Raw genomic sequence first — 18,145 nt, 5'->3', positions numbered from 1 at the left:
GTGCTTTTAGAAATGACTATGATTAATTATTACGTTTAACAATGCATTGGAAGATATCTCAGTTAAACAGCACTTGGGGCAATATTTAAAATAATAATAATTTCACAGAACAACAAATAGTTTTGTCCATTTGAGTTTTGTTTATAGTTTGAATCTCTATTTTTATTTTGTTTAGGCCTTTAATATCTGGGAAATGGACGCCCAATGAAAGCTAGTCTTCAGGTTCATTTGGGTGCGTTCTTGAGGAATGTTGATTTGTTATTATGAAATAAAAAAATTATTATTATTATTAACTATTATGTTTAAAATGCATTGAAAAAAATGTATCTTGGGAAATAATAAAAAAATACAATAATTACAAATTATTTACATTTAATTATTTATTTAAAATAATTACAAATACTTTACAGATGGGCAAATAATTGTCTTCAACTGTGTATTTTTTTTTTAAATAAAATTGTGTGAAATGTATTGCGTGAAAAACTGGTTGGCTTTTAGTAGCTCTGCACCATAGACTTTTAGTTGCCAGTTCTGATTTCTGACCCACCAGAGACTATGCGATTAGAGATGAGGCGGAGATGAACATTTGTGTGAACAACCCATTTATTGTCACCACTCAATAGACTGGTTTTATAACACTTGTGTTGTGGTTTTTCTAAAATATAAAACACAATGAAAGGAAATATGAATATACATAATGATAATCAAATCACAACAGTAAATTACAGTCAATAACACAGCACAAAACATTAAGCTTGATAATAACGTAATGTGCGAATGATTGTGGGCAAAATGTGACAAGCTGCTACTTCAATATACCCTAGCATGCGTAGATGTAACTTGACACCTTGTTAACAGAGCGCAGATTGTACAGCGCCTCACTCACAAAGGCTTTAAGGGCGCATGCGCCTAGCGGATTGTTAAGAACAAAGGATTAGGTTACACTTCAACACTCAAATAAGAAGATAACACTGGCTAATGAACATAAGTGGAGCTCTAATAAACACAATATGTGGATATATAGATATATAAACGTGTTAAAACATGAATTACGGGGTTATTGGCACCCTTAATATGGATTAACGCACACACATATACATCGTGGCATCGTGATGTCCCGGCCATAATAACTACTCTCAGAACAGAACAACTCTCGTCATTTACAGGTAGGGATGGCTGACGTGAAACTGACGTTTCGACACTGTGTCGAGATCCCGAAGCGCAAGTGTTTCGAAACACTGTACCGAAGCATGATCCGAAACACCCAGGTCACGTGACTAAAGCGATTCAAAGCATCGATCAGTTCAGAAGCGCTTCGAGACTTGGAGAATCTGCATTTGACTGATAGGGTCAAACTTATGCTATTGTCATGTATGGCCTAGTGGACTGTGCGTGTGCATGTTGTTACAGACTTCATGTGACTTTTGGGTTCGAATCCCGACTTGTACAAATACTCCAAAATCATGATTTTATGTATTTTAATCATGTTACTGTTTATGGTGTAGTCTAGATATGATACAGCTGCTGATACGCCATCAATTTAGCATCATTTTTGTAACTGTAAAACAATAATTAATATTTTTAGTAATTAGTTGTGTTTTTTAGTTATAATTAGTTGTGGTAGACGTTAATAAAATACAATAAATGGGAAATTTAATGAATAATATAAATAATTCTTGTTAACTTCTGTCCACAACTGTATCTGATCTATCAACAACCCTGTTTTATGACCGAAACAAGCTATATTTATTCACAAAGTGTTTATTCGGATGTCAGACCAATGTTGAAACAAAACGATGCACGAACAAACCATCTCAAACTGATATTAAAGCATTTCAAAATAGCTGTATCAGCCTGGATTCAAACCAACAATCCCCGCATGGAAGTCAGGAACCCTAACCACTTCCACTAAATCACTTGAGGAAATGATCTTACAAAGTGGGGTTTAATACCACAATTTGCTCAACTGTTCTTTGCTGAAACTGTTCCAGTGCAATACATAATAAATGACCACTAGGCGTCACTGTAGAGTGGGGTTTCGAAACGTTTCGAAGCTTCGACACATTTGCTTCAACTGTTTCATTGTTTCACGAAGCCTCGCTTTGCCCACCACTATTTACAGGATTGTAAACTTACTTCTGCATTCACGCACAACACTTGTGGCAACAGCTGACAAACCGTGATGAAAACAGTCCGTGAACTATTCCCCGCCAACTTTAGCGTCCGTCTACATGTCTCGCTACACTAGAACTGAAAATCTGTGTGGGTGGGGGAGATTGCGTAGTCACAGATCCCGGACGCTGATTGGCTCAGGTATCGTGTTCTGGTGTGTGCGGGGTGCCTCATCATAAAGGACAAGAGACAGAGGTTAGAATTGCACTTATCAGCTACAGCCTTTTTTACATTGCGGTTGCTAGTTTGTTTGTTTGTTTGTTTGTTTACATTTTGAGCAAAGACATTTTTCACAGGGTTTTTGCTCATATTGATCAATATCACTGGATATCTTCACTGTGTTGCTGAGCATCTTCTGATCAGACTCTTGTGTTTCAGGACTGAAGGAAAGCTCTCGAATGTCTCACGCTGACTCCGCCCTCCTCGCTGACATCATGGATGAAGCCCGCAGGCAGGTGGGTGTGGTCTACAGCCAAGACAGCCAATGAGTTCCCACCAACACTGCTGCTCATTAATCCGCTGTGAAATAGCCTAATAAAAGATGCTCTTTTAATGAACTCAGGCTCAGATTAAAATCAGAAGTTTAATACTGTGAATGTGTGTGTGCTTCGGATTAATTCCCCACCTCCTAAACAACATTAAACATGATGCTGAACACGCATTTTGGTTCAATTATAAGATTTCTTGTTTCCTTTTGGATAATTTGTTCAGTTTCACAAACTAAAACTGCGGTAACACTTGACTTTCTTCCCCATAGACTTCTATTCATACGCACGCGAAAGCATCAGACCGGAAACGCGGGGTCATGGACAGAAATTTAAATCTTGTTTAATCCCGCCCCTTTTCGCAGCGTCGTACGACAGAATTTCGCACACACGAAAGCTGCGGTCACACCAGTCTATCTGCTTCACTACTTCACATCGTTTTTTTTTATACATGCTTTGAAGCCTCGGTGCACAACCTCACATGAGTGGCATTAACAGAGCAATTATTTAAACAACAATAACATGAAAAAATGATCATGTCATGATGACCTTTTATTAATGAACTCCTCATGATTTGTATTGAGTGTCTGCTCTCCCAGAATGCCGTAGGGCAGGTGAAGCTGGTGCGGGCAGATTTCGGCGCTGCTCTTCGTGGTGTGCCACGCGCCGTACAGAAGCATCTGGGTGGAGAAGCTCTGCTGGACATTTTTTTAGCACCAGGTTAAGCTTTCGGACTCCTTTATGGTAATCAAATACATTGAGAATAAATACAGGCCACAACTGAACAATGAGGATGACCTCCAAAATTAAACCAATAGACTTGTGCTGAAAACATGGTGTCCACCAGGCTCGTTGAGGTGAGGTTAGTATTAAATTGTATGTTATTAAATTAAATTAAATCATCCTTAGCATGGAGTCCTGTATATATAAGACTGAAATTTAATTCACAATGGTTTAAAAAAAGACTTAAAAATTCATACATTTAGTGACTGACACCTGCAGAAACCATGGCTGAGATGTTCTATTGCACTATGGATTTTTAGAAATATCTGTTTTACAATACAAGACTCTCTTCTTTTCTGTACTATCATGGTTACATCAAAATGAGTAGACTATAAAGTATTAATTATCAAGCCAAAAATATGTCAAATCCAATTATGTATACACTACTATTATTTTATATATGTGCAAATAAAAACACACCCTTTTGTCTTTGCAGACTTTCGTCTTTGCATTAATTTGTGTTGTATTCCAGTTTATCTCAGTCGCTTTGGTACATTTCTCAGATTGAAAATGTACAAAACAGTAAGTGCATTTCTCAAAACATCACATACAAATAGCAAAACAGCATGGATTACCTGCAAAAGCCAGTCTCTTTTTTAAAATCCTCAGTTCATCTCTCAATGAACATGTTAGTGCCGTCAGAATGACAAGTCCCTGTGTTGTGTACGGATAAGACAGTCCGTCATGTTTAGGGTCAGACAGAATCTGCGGACGTTTTTTGCTATTTCTGCACAGAATTGTGTTAAAATCTGCAGATTTATGCTGAATTATTTTGGGAGTGTCATAACTAAAACCTTAATATATTAAATAAAAAGTGATATCTTTTTAACTTGTATTTAATGTTTACAATGCAAATCCAATTAGATCCTCTTTATTTGATAAACAAAGCAAGTCTCTCATATAATATCTCTACTAAAAGACAGAAAATATTACTGTACAAACTGCATTGTACATAATTCATATGAATATTTACATATTAGTCAATAATATTACTGTAATTAATTTAAAAACTGAATAAATATAGGTTTACACACATTTACTCAAGTAAATAAACAGAATTAATGATGGGCTGAGAATCTGTGGAATTCTGCGCATGTAGATTCTGTGTGGGTCTAGTCATGTTGTCAGTATAACAGTGTACTCTGGAGCGATGTTCTGATGTAAACTGTGGCTAATTCATTTATTTATTTATGTCTTTGCTCTTTGTGCTGTAATTTGTTGCCAGATCATGTCATTGTGATACAGAAAGGAAAAGACAGCACTTCAAAGAAATGTGAACATAGGACAATCTCCCTTCAGATACACCTCACCTTTATTAGACAAAGTCAAGATTGACCTAGGAGCAATTTACCAATTATAGATTTAGAAAAAAAGTCTAGTGAAAATGTCTAGAAAAATGCATTAAGGCTAAATATTATGACAAATTGTTCAACTTCTTTTATATATATATATAACTTGACATTAACTTTTTTCCTCACCACCACTGGTCATTTCGACAAGACAAAGTTGTGTTGTTATACTTAAATTTGACTTTTGCATGCTAAAAGTACTTGAGTAAGAGACATTTTACTTGATTTGGGTCATTAAAATAACTCTTGACTACCAATATTATGATATGGATACCTGCTGTAGTCAACCTAAAACCTACAGTACTTTGACATTAAACCAAAACAATCCCCATTCTTGTCTTAGGACATTTTTATTAAGCAAATGTTTAAAATTAACAGAACGTTCATGACATGTTAAATGTATATTATATTCTGCTGGTTTTAAACATACAGAATAATAATAATAGTTATCTAACAACCATAACATTACCATTATGTCTTAGGACATATTTGATTATCTTTTTATTACCTACACCAAATGTTGACTAATGAAGGTACAATTATAACAACTATTAATTTGTTAAGACTACTTTATTGTCAAACCATGTTGCATACAAATGCATTCAACAGACTTATATGATCGTGTATTGCTGTAGGGGACCAATAAAACACGAGACAGGTGTTTAGAAAGAGTAAAGTTTATTTAGTTTGACCTGCAAACTTATTTAATCAAGATAAACTTTCAGAAAACAGCACGGAAACATAATGCGCGCGCTCGTGAATATAACCCGCGGTTGTCTTCAGTAGTCCTTCTTTGCTCAACAACTCTGAAAAACAAAGCAAAACATTACAACAGCCAGACATAGTTAAAACATTACAGTTACCATGGTTTCTATTTTAAACTATAGTAAACTAAAGTTTGAAACTATAGTTTAAAATAGACGATGAGTGGGCCTCGCTGCTCCCACCCACCATAACCCTCGCAGCGGGGTCCCACTACCGGCCTCCCGTGTTTCCCTGAGGGTCCTCACGGCTTGTATTGATCCCTGCCTAGGGCTCACAAGCCGCCTCGCCCCAGGGAGTGCACGAGCTGACCGGGCGCCAGTCCGTGCCAGTGTTCACTGGAATGTTGCTCGGCGGCACATTTCGAGCAACAAACACGTAATATTCTTCGCGATATTGCGTTTATGTACGCAAACCGCAAGGAACTACAGCACAGACGGGCCCGAGTGAAGCTTCACGAAGCGGACTTCGTGAGATTGGCGTGGCTCCACTCGTACCGTCAGGTATTGAACTCACCTTGGTCAAGTACAAACAGCAACACCGAGCGAACTGACAACACTGAGAGAGAAAATACGAGCTTTATATAGGAATGCAGATGCAAATGTTTACAATGCGACGTCACTGCTGTGAGTCTCGTTGTCATGGTGAGCGCTGAAGAGAGCACATCTCATTGGAGCACACAGACTCGGGAATTTCCGTCACGGCGAGTTGCGGTCGGCTGTAGACAAAAACATATTAAATATATTGAATAATATATTTTTACATTTGTGGTGCTGTGTAATATTCTGGGACGCAGTACAATATGGAGACAGATGAAAATAATTAAAGACAGACGCGGGACATTAGAACAGAAAGTGAGCCCGAGTGGTGGTAAGCTTCTTATCCAAGATCGCCATCTAGCGGTCACATAACCTAATAGCATGTTACTTGCTACTTACCTCCCCCCACGGCCAGCATTTGTCCTTTTAATTATTTTATGTAATTTAATATTATATAATAAATTTATTATAAAATTCATATATTTATATTCAATATATATTCCCGTCACGTCTGTGTTTATGAGGCTGTTTGCTCACTTCATTCGCTTTATTCTGATCAGATATCCTATCGCTCAAACCACTTCAGGTGATCTGTGATGCATTTCAGATGAAACTGGACAGATCTAATCATTTTTATTAGACAAAATGAATATAAATAAATTAAATGATGATCTGGAGAAAGTCTGAGCTGCGCCTGAAACACCTGTAGGTGCGCTTTTACAGCCACAATTCTATTAAAACATGTTTACTATAAGCATAAAACATGTGCTAACTTATCAGACCTTTAGCCAGGGGGGTTCGGAAGACCCACCCTCACTGACAAAGGTCCAGAATTTGTCCCATACATGAGCTCATCTGTCCTATTTTGACTGCTCTGCCATCATAAATAATGAAAATAATCCATCGAAAAAGGCTTTAAGACCAAACGGAATCCTCAGTCGGCTGTTGCTTCAGTGGGACTGTAATCTGATGTAGGAGAAGTCTTCTTTCACTACTGTATTGATCTTAAACAGAGAAACATTTTACAGGTAACTTTATTCTAAATCTTGGACCTTATTTCTGAAATAAAAATGAGCAATAAAAAGGTGTGAAGCACCAGAAGCGGACCATATTAAATTAACTTCAATATATTTTGGCTGTTGTTGATATCCAGGATATTTCAAATGTACTTTTTTTACCAAAGAGACTAGAAGAATTCATTATTATTGTTTTATTATTATTATTTTATTATTATTGTTTTATTATTATTTTATTATTATTATTGTTTTATTATTATTATTATTATTTTATTATTATTATTGTTTTATTATTATTATTTTATTATTATTGTTTTATTATTATTATTATTATTATTATTATTTATTATTATTATTATTGTTGTTGTTTTATTATTATTATTGTTTTATTATTATTATTATTATTATTGTTTTATTATTATTATTTTTATTATTATTATTTTTATTATTATTATTATTTTTATTATTATTATTATTTTTATTATTATTATTATTATTTTATTATTATTGTTTTATTATTATTATTATTATTGTTGTTTTATTATTATTATTATTATTTTATTATTATTATTATTATTGTTTTATTATTATTATTGTTTTATTATTATTATTATTGTTTTATTATTATTATTGTTTTATTATTATTGTTATTATTGTTTTATTATTATTATTGTTATTGTTTTATTATTATTATTATTATTATTATTATTATTATTGTTTTATTATTATTGTTTTATTATTATTGTTTTATTATTATTGTTATTATTGTTTTATTATTATTATTATTATTGTATTATTATTATTATTATTATTATTATTATTATTATTATTATTGTTGTTGTTGTTATTATTATTATTATTGTTTTATTATTATTATTATTGTTTTATTATTATTATTAATATGGCCAAATGTTGACTGAGGACAGTTGTATGTGCTGGCCAGTTTGTTTTTGTCTAATAAATGATAGTAGGCTACAGTTTTTTACTTTAAAACTTTAACAGATTGCTCTTTTTTCCTAATGATATATGATGAAATAAATTTGTGTTTTAAAAATTAGTCTTGTTTAAAGAGCCCATATTATAGATGAAATAGGGTCATATTTAGGTTGTAAGGGTCTCCAACAACAGTCTAATATGCATGCAAGGTCATAAAACACTTTGATGGTCTTATAATCTGCATTTACTTTTACCTAATTATCCCAGCGACTCCCATATGAATCGTTCAGCGATTCATTTGTTCCCAACCCCCTCCTCAGCGCGAAGCTAATCTGCGCTGATTGGACCGATGACAGCCTGCTGCGATTGGTCGACAACACTGACAGGCTTCAGCGTGAGACAGAGTGAAATGCCCAGCAGCTAATCAACTATATAAAAGTAGTCACAGTGTACACACGCTTCATAGTGGATTTTGGCTGCCAGTGGGTGAATGTAAACACAGACGATGGACTAGAAAATACAGACGACTAACTATATTATCAAGCAAAAAGTCCAAGAACTGGCGAGGAGATCTCCTAGCCCATCACAGTCTACCTACACACACACATACACAGGGCCGGCGCGTCCATAGCGGCGTCGGTGACACCTCCCTCACCACCCGCGTCCTCAGTTATATCCGCGAATAATAACGACCTGTGTGTGTGTGTGTGTTGCTTTTTTTTCTGTTAGTGGGCGGGGCCGCAGGTTTCAAATCTCCCGGGTTTGCGCGCGCAACTACTTGTGTTTCGTAGCCGCGTCATCACGAAACACCTAATGACTCGTTATCAAGACGACTCGTTTGAAGCACTATGAGTCGACTCCTTTATAGATGAATCAACAGTTTTAAACACTGTACACTTACAGATTTAAGCCTTAGCTGGATATTTCACTTCACTTAGAGCTGTGTGACACACTACATGTGTAACGAAATAAATATATACCATGTTAATAGTTTATTATTAAATCCTGCTTTAATGGAAGTGCAGTTCCTGCTAGTTCGCCGGTGGCGCTATTGCGCACAGAGTCTGTGTAGACTGCAGCAGTGTTAGGGAGAACTGCTGTGGGTGAGTCGGGATATGTGTTAGCTCCACACTAAAATATAAAAATATCATTTAAATGATTGAATGGATGCAGCTTTAAAAGTCTAGCACACTTTATATACATTTATTGATCGATAGAGTGCGTTTTCTTTTCATATTTGTTTGATTTTGATACTTTTAATCTCATCTTGATGTTTTCCCCCATGTGCTTACAGCAAGTGCTAATGAAGTATATGTGTTTTAGATGTGGATGCTAAAGTTAAACCGTGTTGATCTCACTGTTACTGCTCTGTGTGCAGGTAATTTTCTATTATATTTTGTGTTTAGGTATTAAATGTGTTTATTCAGTGATATTAGTTACGCATTTTCTGTATTTTTATATTTCTATCTTTGTTTTATATAATAATAATCTAAACTTTCAGTATAGACGGCAGCAGAGTTAGGGAGAACTGCTGTGGATGCTAAAGTTAAACCGTGTTGATCTCACTGTTACTGCTCTGTGTGCAGGGCAAAATAAAATCCTCCTCATCCGAGTCCAGTGCCTGTGTATTGCTGAAGGGTGAATGAAGTGGGTTCGGGAGTGAAGTATAAAGGTCACACATGGAAGAGCATTTTCAAAAACCCATAATATGGGCTCTTTAATATTTTTTTTATTGCAATTTATTAGGAAATATTTTTAGTTCATCATTAAAGTGTGGTTGTGATGACATCTGACTAGTTAATCCAGCAAAAACATTCACTAAAATGCAGTATTTAAATCTCATAGTTAACTAGAAACTGAGGCGTTTAACTGCAAAAAGGTCCACTTTTGGAGAACCCCTTTCACCAGGCTGGCAACAGGTCAGATTTAGTTTAAATGTACATACAGTCTCCCGACAACGCAGAGACTTGGTGAGCAAATCAGGTCAATGGCAGACTCTGCTTGACTAGTGTATTCAGCAAATGTTAGAGCTGTGCAATTAATCCAAAATCCGGTTTCGATTTTGGCTTCTAACGATTATTGCATCATATACTGCTCCCTTTCCAGATGTACACATTTGTTGCTCTGCAAAGCTCAGTTCCACGTGAAAATGACTAGAAGCATGTACTGTAATGAATGATGCGCATAGCGTGCTGCAAACATTACATGTTTTTAAAAGCGCGAACGAGCACATGCTGTTGTGTGCACGCGCCGCGCTCAGCCTCGGAGATGAGCAGAGCACACACACATCTAACGCCATCTTAATGCGAGTGCTTTAATGGTCAAATGCATGTAGATTTGTGTCAGAGCGCGGTGTTTTGTGATTATTCATATTAACCCTCATTTGTGTAATAAACACGTTGAGAATCAAAAGACATGTGAAAGAGCAAGCATATCAGAGCCACACTCTTCTTAAAGTGACAGCGCACAATATTCCTGCTGCCGCCTGTTTTTATTATGAATCAAACAACAAATGGAGAAAATCCCTCACTGCTCTTGACTGAAGGACTGCTGGAGCTGAAGTTTTCTCTTACAGTGAAGATGCTTAAAGCAGTTTAAACATAACAGATTTAATAACTCATTTCTAATCACTAATTTCTTTTATCTTTGCTATGATTACAGTACATTATATTTGACTCGATATTCTTCAACACACTAGTATTCAGCTTAAAGTGACATTCAAAGGCTTAACTAGGGTAATTAGGCAAGTTATTGTATAACAGTAGTTTCTTCTGCAGACAATCAAAAATATATATAGCTTAAAGGGGCTAATAATTTTGAGCTATTAAAATAGGCCTCAAAATATTAAAAACTGCTTTTATTCTAGCCAAAATAAAACAAATAAGACTTCCTCCAGAAGAAAAAATATTATAGGAAATACTGTGAAAAATTCCATTGTTAAACATCATTTGGGAAATATTTATATATAAAAAAAAATTCACAGAAGGGCGAATAATTCTGACTTCAACTGATAATCGTTTTGGATAATCGTGATTACAATTATAACCAAAATAATCATGATTTTTCCCCATAATCGAGCAGCCCTAGCACATGTTTGTTTTTTTCATTGCAGTAAGTCAGGGGTGCCCAAACTCAGTGCTGTAGGGCCGGTGTCCTGCAGAGTTTATCTCCAACGTCCTTCAACACAGCTGCCTGGAACTTTCTAGCACATCTAGAAAGAGCTTGATTAGCTGGTTCAGGTGTGTTTAATTGGGGTTAGAAGTAAAATATGCAGGACACCGACCCTCCAGGACAGAGTTTGGGCACCCTTGCTTTAAGTTATCATTTTAAGAAGTTATACTGCATTGGAGAAATACAATTTAAAGTAATATTTACAATTCATTTTGAAATATATAATAACAACTTACATGTAAGATAGTTTGGTATATTTACCTTCAGCCCATGGCTCTCAATAGCTGTTTCCATCCAAAAGTGTGAATGAACTTTGTGCAAAACTGGATTAATCGCACAAATAAAGCAGTATTTCCATCTAACGAATCAAAGTGAACAAAATCATCACTACCTAAATAACTAGCGCCAAATCTCAACAGTAAAAACTGAGTTTACTGTGGTAGGAGAAGCTGCTTCAATCTTTTCTTCGTCTAATACATGACTTGCCTCAAAAGGCAATCCTGACATGCAGTGAACATGCGGTGGAGTTTGAAGGTGTGGGAATACAAATTTAGATTATCTATATTTATATTATCTATATTTATATTATCTATCTATCTATATATATATATATATAAAACTGGTGCGACAGACCCTAAAATGTCTTGGTTTTCCTGAGCCCTGACTGTCTCCAAAGTAATGCGAGTTGTCAGTTGTCAGTCTGTTGTTTTCTCTTTTCGGTCAACTGGTCAGACGGGACGGGTCTCCAGAACATCATTTGGCACACTGTTTTCTGCCCTTGTCTTCGAGTGAAACTTTCAGGTCGAAGAAGCCTCTTTGATGTGGTCAGTAGCTGGGCAGGTTTCTAACATGTTGTCATCCACTCTGCAGATTTACATGCTGATGAGATCAGGCCTGAAAAGGCAGTTGACCCTGCCGACAGCAACACTTCATTTGCATGCTTTGTTTTAGAATGTATAAGAAACTAGTGCTTGCTGTACAGCTGAGAGTTTTCTTTCGATGACGCCACAGCCACGCGGAGTTCCTCTTATTAAAGGATTCTGCTTTGAAGACAACCGAAAGTTCTCCCTGGTTTTTTGGGCTCTTCTTAGAATTTCACAACAGTTTGGTGGCGTGAGCCAGACTAGAGAAATTCCCAACAAAGGTGTCAGACACGGAACACAGACGCTCTTGATTCTGGAGGTCATTAATATATTAACACTAATACTTAAACAGTAAGGTGTTTTAGAATGACCAAAACAACAGTTCAGATGGTTTACAATGTGCTCAGCCTGCTCGTTCGTCCATTTTCATCATCACATGATCTCTTACAACAAAATCACATGACGTTTTTTAATACGCATCTTTTTTTAATGCACATCTTTTATCGAATAAACGGTTTATCCTACCAAGTTATGCGCATACATTTTTTTTATGCGCATTTTCAAAATTTAGGAGCATAAAAATAGGTGGATGGAAACATAGCTATTGATATTTGGCCCTTCATAGGAAAAAGTTTGGGCACCTCTGATCTAAACATTGTCAATTTATATCTAAACATGTCTTGCTACAATCCAACCTGCTGTTTTATGGAATAAAATCACTGTCATTAATATTTCGTGCGTAAATAAAATTCACGCATCCGTAATTATAAAATCGTAAAGGAAAACGGAGCGTACTCGTAATTTTACGAGGCTACAATTCCAAAATCTGCGCTCGCTGCCTGTAACGTTAACTGACATTATGCTAGCTCTCTATCCTCGGCCTGTTCTTCATTTTGATTCTGTAAAATTTCCAAGAAACTCAGCGAAATAGGACCTCATTGAGTCTCAACCTTTATTACAGCTCATGACGGACATTTCTCAAAGAGGGAATAACAGAAATCTTATCTGAGACGGTGTGTGTAAGCTCGAACGTCCAGCAGGCGCGCCGTTGTGATCGATGACTCTCGCTTGTTTGTTAATGCCTGTGAGAGCGGTGACGTAATTTTGACAGTAGAGTCTCGCTGTTTGATTCGTACTCGTAATCAGGACTTCGTGTCCGTGGTGAAACTGTAATTCGTGTGTGTAAAGTACACCCATCGTAAATTTATCAGTCATAAACAAACAGAAAAACAAAATGTCGTATCTGTGTCTGTTCTAATCGCAGATTTTGGAATTGTAGCCTCGTAAAATTACGAGTACGCTCCGTTTTCCTTTACGATTTTATAATTACGGATGCGTGAATTTTATTTACGCACGAAATATTAATGACAGTGATTTTATTCCATACTGTTTAGGATCCCAAAACTCAGGGCTTTTGAAAGTAGCCAGAATAGCAAAGTCCACTAAAGGAGGTCGAGTGTTCTCATATATGGCTCCTAAACTCTGGATTAGCCTTCTTGATAATATCCAAGGCTCAGACACACTCTCTCAGTTCAACACTAGACTAAAGTCTTCAATAATAACCTTGAGTTTTCAGATTCTGATTGTGATGTGATGATGTGCACCTTTTGTGAAGCTGCTTTGAAACCATAATTATTGTAAAAAGCGATACACAAATGAACGATAATTGAATATTAGTCTATCACACTAGTTCTAAAACCACAGCAGAGTTTTACTAAATTGACCTCTGATATATATCAATGTAATAAATCAGCAGTAGAGTCCAGACAAGTGCTCGTCTCCTTTATTAATTCAGTCTCCAATAATACAACACTTCAGAATGAGACGTTAGATTACTCTTATAGTTATTAGTACATCTGGCACTCTAGCGACACAAAGCAGGTAGATCTAAACACACACTCATTCAATCAAACACACACACACACGAGCAGCAGAGACGGGGTTAAACAGCAGAGGATGCTGGGAATGTGATTAATATTCACCCCTCCTTTACTCCACAGCTGAAATGAGGCAGACGCGAGACATCCAAACATTTCAGAAAATATATCTAGAACGCTTTCGGGGTCAAGTGCAAACACACAATGTAACATCGTCAGGAGTGTGAACAAATAAAAGCACACAGACAGACAAACACTACTAATATAACCATTATAGGAGCTGATTGAGCATTCGCCACCCGTCTCTGCGCTTCACCTTGCAGACAGCTCAGGTGTCATGTGTGTGTGAGAGAAAAACAGGAGATTATGGATGAAGAAAAAAAAAAAAAGTGAGAACAACCAATCAAATGAGAAGATGATAGTACACCGACCAATCAGGAGGGAGGATGATGATCCACTGACCAATCAGGCAAGACTTATGATGCACCGACCAATCAGGAGAGACTCTGATGATCAACTGAGCAATCAGGGGAGAGGATGACGTGGTGGTCCACTGGCCTTGTGTTTTCTGCTGGAGTGGGGCTTGTGTGATGCATGTAGGAGTGATGTATGACCAGCAGAGGGGTTTTTACAGTTTTACGGCACTGGGACGACACGCATGGTGTTGGTGTATCCGGAGCCAGGACGCCAGCCGGTCAGAACGATCACCACATCACCAGCCTTGAAAAATCCACGAGCTTTACCTGAGCGAGAGACAAGGAAAACGTGCAAACTATTAAAAAAAAAAAAGTTTGAGTTCGTTCACACTGTCAACGACGTCATTTGACCAAGTCTATTTGAAGTACTCAATTATCAGCTGCACATATAATATAGAGTGCTTCTTTAAGTTAGTCTACTGTACATTTGAATAAAGTACAATACAGCTACATAAAGTAGTATATCTAAAATACATGTAATAGCTTTAAATATCAAGATTTACATTACATTTTGAAAACTACATTTTTTTTCTGAAAATAAATAAATAAATAAATAAATAAATAAATAAATGAACTTCATTACTCATTTCCTCTCAACATTTTACTTGATTTTTTTTCTCAAAACATAAATGACTTTATTCTTTATTTTGATAATTTATTCATTTTAATCTATTATAATAACTAATCTCCAGATGGTTTTATTTTATTTATTTTTTAAATCACCAACGTGATACTTTTACAACTACTACTTTTACGACAACGACTACAACAATTATGACGACCAATACTACGTCAACTACTGCTACAACTGATGACAACTATGACGACAACTATGCAGACTACTACTACAGTGCTGAATACGGCAACTACTATGACTACTACGACAACTATGCCAGCTACTACCACAATGAATATGACAACTACTACTACAACAACTGCAACGACTACTACAACAACTATGCCAGCTACTATCACAACGACAACTACGATGATTACAACGACGACGACTACTACTACTACTACTACTACTACTACAACTATGCCAGCTACTACCACAACGACAACTGCGACGATTACAACGACAACTACTACTACAACAACTACTACTACTACTACAACAACAACAACTATGCCAGCTACTACCACGACGATTACTACGACGACTACTACTACAACTACAATGATGACGACGACCACTACTACCACGACAACTACTACTACAATGACAACTATGAGGCCAATTACAACTACTGCTATGATGCACGCCTACTACTACAATGATAACGACTACTATGACGACTACTACAACACCGACTACGACGACTATTACTACTATGACAACTATGCAGACTACAACAACGACGACTATGACAACTACTACAATAATTACGATGCCGACTAAAACAACTACTACTAGGACTACTATTACAACAACAGCTACAACAACAATTACTACGACAACTACTACTACTACTACTAAGACGATGGCTACAACTACGATGACGACAACCACTATGACAACTACTATTACTACTACGACAATTACTATGCCAACTACTAAAATTATGACTACAACACCTACTACTACGCCGACTACAACTCCTACGACGCCTACTACTATGACAACTACTACATTTTATTGTGTTTATCAATAGTGTCATAATTGTCAAAAATGTAACTCCCCACAGTTGTGATTGTGTTTGTGAACCTGAAGTAAAATACTATATTTAGTAATTCGACAGTGAAACTGCAGATGAGCGTCACAAACGTCACTATACTAAAATACTTTAATTTATTAAATAAAACTACTTATTCTGGAGAATTTTTCATTTTAACTAAATTAGGCTTAATCTGCAATATTAGCAGTATAATACAAATATATTACTATTGCCCATTAGGAACAAAGAGTTCAGGCCGAAATTAAACTTTTGCTCAAATGTAGTTGCGGTAAATTAGTCTGACTAAATTCTGCAGACTGCTTGACATTAAGAGTTGAGAGAACTTACCGACATCCATGGCGAAGTTGACCCTCAGGTCCACATCCTCGGCCCACACGTCATTAGATGGGCTGTTGTAGAATATGGGGAAAATACCACGATAAAGATGAGCCTGTCGGGCCGTCTGTTCGTTACGCGTCACTGCTAGGATTGGAGCGCGAGGACGATACCGAGAGATCAGATGAGCAGACCTGACACACACACACGCACACGCACACGCACACGCACACGCACACACACACAAGAAAACATCAAGCTGTGATTCTGAATGTTTCTAATTATTATTCTTTAAGACTCCAAATAAACTAAAAGCTGGATTCTGCTCTGTGCTGTCCTCAATCCATACAAACACACACACATTCAGGGAAAAAGAGAATAGATTAAAAAAATTGCTCTTAATAGAGAGAAATCAAATAGAGGTGCTGATATTGTCTGATAATTTGATAAATGACAACAGTAATAAATAATGTTTCTTATACGATGCTGAATGTGTCTCGCTTCTGTCTTGAGTGCAAAAGCACTGATCGCATGCTATCACGATGAGTCCAGTTCAAGTAAATGAAAGCTCAATAAATAGCCCTGTATTGCTTATGTTTTCATAAGTGACCCTGGACTATAAAAGTGGATGCATAGGTCATGAGTGTATTTTTTTTGTGTATACATGATCTAAAAGCTGAATAGATAATCTTACCATTGATACATAGTTTTGTTAAGGACAACATATAGACTCTTTTCACATTTGTTGGTTTGTTAGTAGCAGAAGTGGTCATAGTTAAACTTAGAGTGCAGTGAATGGGAGAGAACAAGTCATGTTGTCAAAACAGAAACACTCCAGGATGGTGTTATCAAGACTTTCAGGAGGAGGAAAACAATAGTGTGAGACTGATAACAGCAGCCAGAAGAGAGAATGTCCAATTTACAGTCCTGCCGCCCAGTACACACTGCCTTACACACACCTCATACATGTGATCATTTGTTTTCTGTAATTTGATGCAAAGATGATATAATACATACAAGAATGCATATAAATGAACAAATATTACAAACTTTCAAGGATTTAAGATGCTGATGAGCGTTAAACACGTCATACCAGTCTTGTGGAGTCCATTGGAGGAAATATCTCGTAAGTTCTCCAAATTCATTTCAGCAAAGCATATATTACCAAATCAAAAAGCTGATCTATTTACGTATGAAACGTACAAAATATCTTCATGAATATGATCTTTATTTAATTGATTTTTTGGCATAAAACAAAAAATGACTATTTTAATAATTAATAAATATGACTACTTAGTATTTCTGGCTATTCCTACAAATACATCTGTTTAACATAAGACGGCAGGGACATAAATTTATAAGGTATGTTGTTGTACTGATTAGTAGTTCTACGATGACACTGTTCACTAATTTATTTTACTCATGCATTTAAATTAAAACTATCAGTGAAGACGCCTACAAAGTTATTAAAAAAAAAACCCTATCTAAGATAAACGCTGTATTTAAGCTTTATATTACGATTTAAAGCAGCCTGAAAAATAAAATTTCCACACGGTTTAATATTACAAAATCTGGCTTGAGCAACAAAACCAAAAATTACTGATGCAAAAAATTCTGCTTTGAATTGCTGGAATGGAGCCTTGACACAAGACTTGACACATTTAACATCAGCATCTTAAATCCTTGAAAAGTTTTTAATTATGTTTTACATCTTTATTTATG

General features: G+C 36.1%; 2 protein-coding genes across 3 annotated transcripts in view; one reads left to right on the top strand and one right to left on the bottom strand.

The window, feature by feature from the left end:
* dhdh.2 (dihydrodiol dehydrogenase, tandem duplicate 2) overlaps nt 1-2,729 on the top strand; it is an 11,861-nt gene extending 9,132 nt beyond the window's left edge. The window contains exon 7 of the mRNA XM_056478978.1: nt 2,551-2,729. Coding sequence (XP_056334953.1) covers nt 2,551-2,660 — 110 coding nt within the window. The 3' untranslated portion in view covers nt 2,661-2,729. The remainder of the gene's footprint in view (nt 1-2,550) is intronic.
* Nucleotides 2,730-13,843: 11,114 nt separating this feature from the next.
* The window catches only part of pkma (pyruvate kinase M1/2a), a 39,715-nt gene continuing 35,413 nt past the window's right edge, over nt 13,844-18,145 (bottom strand). For both annotated transcript variants that reach the window (XM_056477980.1, XM_056477979.1), the window contains exons 10-11: nt 16,436-16,617; nt 13,844-14,696 (exon numbers count right to left, since the gene is read on the bottom strand). In XM_056477980.1, coding sequence (XP_056333955.1) covers nt 14,590-14,696; nt 16,436-16,617 — 289 coding nt within the window. In that variant the 3' untranslated portion in view covers nt 13,844-14,589. The remainder of the gene's footprint in view (nt 14,697-16,435; nt 16,618-18,145) is intronic.

This window comes from Danio aesculapii, chromosome 18 (genome assembly GCF_903798145.1).
Source record: "Danio aesculapii chromosome 18, fDanAes4.1, whole genome shotgun sequence".
Classification (NCBI taxonomy): Eukaryota; Metazoa; Chordata; class Actinopteri; order Cypriniformes; family Danionidae; genus Danio; species Danio aesculapii.
Note: the sequence above shows the minus strand (reverse complement) of the source record. Positions and strands in the feature narration are given on the sequence as shown.